At 29.6% G+C, this 5757-nt stretch overlaps 1 protein-coding gene across 1 annotated transcript; it reads right to left on the reverse strand.

Annotated features, from left to right (window-relative positions):
• Window positions 1-1665: 1665 nt before the first annotated feature.
• On the reverse strand, window positions 1666-5059 carry LOC132938854 (uncharacterized). Its single transcript, XM_061005854.1, has 2 exons — window positions 4749-5059; window positions 1666-2548 (listed from the first exon to the last, which is right to left on the reverse strand). Exons 1-2 carry the CDS (start codon window positions 5057-5059, stop codon window positions 1666-1668), a joined length of 1194 nt encoding a protein of 397 aa, XP_060861837.1.
• Window positions 5060-5757: the final 698 nt, after the last annotated feature.

Here is a 5757-nt window from a genome sequence, read left to right on the forward strand (position 1 = left end):
GGAACGATGACCGACTGTCATTTCGTGAAAGTGAATTTTAAAGTGTACAAACCGAATTTGCGTACAAATCACATATCCACGGGTTTCAAAAGAAATAATTTAACAAATAGAGCACAAACGGCAGTTGAAAAGACGAAACGAATTGAGAAAAACCAAAAAAGCAATGCTGGCGTCGATTGTGATGGCTATGGACCGATATCGCGTAAAAACCGCACATCGGCGGCTTTTAAAACGAACGAACTATATAAGGTACGCGATTGGACGCGCTAAGGAATCGACGGGAACTGGTTGAGCGGACTGTAGAAACGGAGCGGTGCTTAATTTTTTACGCCATGGTTATACTATAGCCGGAGTTTTCCGTTCCAAGGGTGGCTTGCAGAGAGCTGTTTTTCTTGTCATTTTATAGTATTAGATAGATAGATAATTATTATTTTAATTATTATCATTAAGTACCTATTTAAGTATAGTATATATATACTATAAAGTATAAATAAGTATATATTCAATCATCAATGGTTAATATAGTCATACTAAATAGTAAATACTAAATACTTATATGTTACCAACTTGAGGTGGAGTCGAGAAATATTACAATATTATGTTATATTATATTTATTTATTATTATTATTTTAATAATATATATATAATAAATATAAATGGTACCTATTTATGTATATATAGTATAAAGTATAAACAAGTATATAAGTCAATACACAATCGTAAATGGTTAATATAGTCATACTAAATACTAATATAAAACTCACAGTCACAAATGTTTATAGGACACAATACAAATAAAACATAAAAAACCTGTTATTCTTTGGCACTTGTTGTTTATTAGAAAAGGTATATAGGTCCAAGATATGTCAAAATGATTGTCAATGCACATCTTGTAATAATAATTACAATTAATATATATGATTATTTATATTATAGTACTGTATAATAATGTGAATATCATTACAAAAAATCCAGTTTAATATATTATATTTGTATGACATCATTTAAAAATGTGCCAAAGGGCAAAGAGTAAGGGTCGCGTCACACTATCGTGGTTGCACCGCGAGGTAGCTACCACGCGGTTTCGTTCGTAAATATCATCACATGTGTATTTATGGAACGTGACACACTTGGGCGTTTCCACCGCGTTCTACCGCTAGCCGCCGCACAACGCCGTTGCGTGTCGCGGTTTGACGGCAGCGCCGCTAGAACTATTTTTCGACCGCTCAAAATAAAAACCCATGGTTTTCAATCACATGCATCACACTACAGCGGTAGCAACGCGCGTTTTCAGTGCAAAATATTAACAATTTATACAGAATGAGTTTTTTTGACACTGAACTTTTTATTGTGGAAGTCGAAAAAGAAGAGTGTCTTTGGAAAATGAATTCCAAAGAGTATATGGTGGACCGCTATGTTAAAGCAAAAGCCTGGGTCAAAATTGCTTCAAACATGTATGACGAATGGGAAAGTTATAACAAAGAAGAACAAGAACTTAAGAGTAAGTTTACAATTGTTATTTATTATTTTTTTTATTATTTATATACATATATTAGGTATTACTTATCCATGTAATGACATTATAATTAGTAATTATAATATTATAATTTGTTAGTTATTAAACTGTATACTAATATTAATAAGCAATTTTATTTAAAAACAATTTAAATGATACGGGGTTGAAAAGTAACTGATCCAGCGTTTAAAAAATATTCAGCAAAGTAATCGCAAACATCAATTCCTTGATGGCGAGCTCCTGCATTTCCGTAGTTTTGAATACCCTCTAAAGGATTACTAAGTGTATATTCAAAAATATATCCGTCTCTTCTGCGCACATAATTATGAAGAATACAACAAGTTTTCACAATAATATCCGTAAAATCAGGCTCAACTAGTATTGGAGTGTGCAATACTCTCCATTTATTAGCGAGAATACCAAACGTACATTCCACAATTCGTCTGGCTCTCGACAATCTATAGTTAAATATCCTCCGCTTATCTGTGAGTCTACGTCCCGGATACGGTCTCAGTAAATTTTTATGGAGGCCAAACGCTTCATCAGCAACTATAACAAAGGGCTGTGGGGAATCCGTCACATTGGGTAAACAAGTTGGTGCTGGCAGATTAAGTTCTTCAGAATAAAGTTTTTTTCCGAAAGGACAATCTTTAAAAACTGTAGAATCACTCTCTCTACCATAGGCACCAACATCAATAGTCGTAAAACAATAATCAGCGTCAACAACGGCCATTAATACGATCGAGAAATACTTCTTGTAATTGAAAAACATAGTTCCCTCCTTTTTTGGATTGATACATCTTATATGTTTCCCATCAACTGCTCCAATACAGTTGGGGAAATTAGTTTTTATGTAAAATTGGTTCGCAATTTCCAACCATTTATCGGGATTGTTTGGATCTGGCATTTCTTTTGGTTGTAAGATAGTCCATAATACACTACATGTTTCCCGAATAATTGTAGCAATTGTGCTCCGACCTAATAAAAACTCATACTGCAAAGCAACAAAATTGGTCCCCGTTGATAAATATCTGAAACAAATTTATTTCAATTTTATATTCTGAGCAGAGCAAAAAAAAAGAGGGTCAAGTGGATGTCGCTCCGCTGTACAGTAGCTTAGAAAAAAACATAAAAAAATTGGATACATAAAATGTCCGTAAACAGCTCAAAATAAATCATAAGTATTTTGAAAATCATATGGTGTATAGAAAATACTAATATAAACATTCAGTCAAAATGTCATGTATCTACGGTCATTTCTTTGAGAGTTATACCAAAAACCAAAATCGATTTTGTCGAAAATCTGGTTTGCGTAAAAATTTCCGTTTTTTCCTTAATTTTTCATTTGTTTTTTCACGGCGCTTTTGAAAATTACTGGGAATTTTAAATTTTGACCTCCCCATTGCACCAATGATATTGTACCAACGAAAATTTTACTTTTAACCTCCCAAAGTACCAACTAGATTAAATTCCTATTTGAAGAAAATCCAAGCATTTTTACTGTCCTAAAAGGTGATAAAAGACACAAAAAAAATAAAAAAAAAATAAAAAAAAACACACATTGTAAAATCAATACATTTATCGCTCCGCTCAGAATCTAAAATTGTTGAATGAATAATAGAAAATGTATTACTACCCATCACCAGTGTTGTGCAAAATTGTATCTAGAAATTATTATAAGAATAAAAAACTATTTGACTTAATTTCAAAGATAGTTATTCGAATAATTGTCGGTTAATATTTGAATTAAAATTAATTACTATTATTATATTATTAAACTTATTTATTGAAATTCAAAATTTGTAATAATTATTTATTTGAATTTTTGTTAGTATTATTTACTATTATTTATTATTGTTAAAATTATTACGAAATATTATCAATTTATTCATCACTCCATTCAGAATCTAATATAATTAAAAAATCCACATCTAATTCTTTACATTATTCTATTGATATATATTTTATTTATAATTTTTTTGCGTTTATTCCGAATAAACAGATTTTATTATTTTATGTATTTATAGTCGAAGAATTAAAAAAAAAATGGAAACATTTAAGAGATAATTACACCAGAGACATAAATGAGACAAGAAAAATTCAGAGTGGATCAGAAGCCAGGAATACAAAAAGATATACATATTCTGACATATTATCTTTTTTACAACCTGTTGTAAAGAAAAGAAAGTAAGGATACATATTATTCTGATATATTTCGCATTATATAAGAATTATTTTTTTTATTTATGATTATGTTTATTAGAACTACTGGAAATATTGAGACTCCAACATGCTCTACTGATAATGCGATCTCTACAGACGAGTACGGTGATGAAAGGCAATGTCAGTTAGATGAGTCTGCAGCGGAATCAGTGCACGAGGAATGTGATGGGTCAGTATCAAGACAACAAAGAAAAAAAAAAGAACAAATTACGCCTTTTCAAAAAAATTTATTACATTTGATGAAAAACGCACCCGTACACAAACCTGAAGATTTTGATGCTGACAAATCCTTTCTTTTATCATTTTTACCGGATTTAAAAAAAATGAACGAAAACCAAAAATTAGAGCTAAAAATACAATTTATGCAGTCAGTAAAAAATATTCTAAATCCTTCTCAGACTCTTTCTTTTGGACATCATAAACCAAATCCACATCAATTTAATTACTATCAAAACGATGATTACTCTCCTAACTTGGCCAATTTTAGAAATAATCATCATCAACAATTTCTTCCAAACTTTCAAACTGATCTCCCTCATTCATATCATTCTTCTTATACATCGCCTCAACTACATTCCTATCCAGGTTCTCCTAACGTTGATGTGCATCATAGTAATTTAAGTAGTCAAGATGAAAATTCTCACCACACTATATAACAATTTTTTTTTAACATTAAGTAAGTAAAATTTGAAAAGTTTTTCCTCATTTTTTAATTATTTTTTTTTTATTTTATTCATCTATAATTTATGTATTATTATAATATTTTATTAAATATTCTGTTTTAATATCTTTAAATTTAACTTACTATATTTTTAATGATTTGAGGAAAAAAATTAAAAATATAGTATTTACATACATACAGTAGAAAACTAAAAAAATATATTTTATTTTATGATAAATGTATGACAAGCAACATGTATTAATTATAAATAAAGAAATCAGATTTTTCAAATGGTCTACTATAATACCTTATATATTATAAATATTTATTTTTATTTTTTATGTTACCTTATTGTGAGGGTGAGTCTTTCTTCTGCAGAAACGGGATTGCGAAATGGTGTAATTTGCTTTGTTATATGTGGACGCACATTCTCCAAAAGTTCATCAAATGATTGAATAGACATTCTGTAATATTCAAAGAACTTCTGTGGATACTGTCTTATGTCCAAATAAAATTTTTTAAAACGCTCATTCTCTTCGCGGCTTTTATTAAATGGATGTACCCAAAATTCTCTTTCTTTTCTTGGAGAATTTAAATACCCAAACGATTCTGCGATTGATATTACTTGCAAAGAACGCATATAGTAATTGTAATCCATCCTACAAAACATTTGTATACATTTATTTAACACTATTCAAATATATAATATTAAATAAATTAATATACTTGAAATTTATTTACTAAATGTATTAGTTAACTTATAAATGAGGTAGGTAAATATAATAAGGATTTTTTTTTACAAATTAAGGTTAATTACTATTAATTATAATGGAAATCGAACTTACTTTTGATCTTCTTACTTCTGATGAAGGATGAACTTTAATAAAAATCGAACTTATGATATTATAATTTATATTATAATATATTATAATCACTACAAACAACCCACGTGGACAACGAAAATTGTACAACTGAGAGCGTTAAACCGCGTTCGTGTGACACGAATTTACCGCGCGGTAGTTTTAACGCGGTAGCTACCGCGCGGTGCAACCGCGATAGTGTGACGCGACCCTAACAGATTAACAGATAACAGAAAATCGTAGATGTAACGTAGATGGTGTGTGTACACTCACAGTGTTAATTGTCCAGTTGTATGTAACTTATATAATATTAAAATTATACATAATCATATTGTCATGTTACTTATTTATATTAATACCAAAGTCATTAGTCCATCAAGCTTTCAACATCATTGTTATTTGAAACTTTTAATTCATTTACAGATTTTATTAAAATAACAATTTTACTTTCCATGTTTATGAAATAAGTAATACGGCGTGAGACGTAGATAAACAT

Source organism: Metopolophium dirhodum, chromosome 2, assembly GCF_019925205.1.
Source record: "Metopolophium dirhodum isolate CAU chromosome 2, ASM1992520v1, whole genome shotgun sequence".
In the NCBI taxonomy this organism is placed as follows: domain Eukaryota; kingdom Metazoa; phylum Arthropoda; class Insecta; order Hemiptera; family Aphididae; genus Metopolophium; species Metopolophium dirhodum.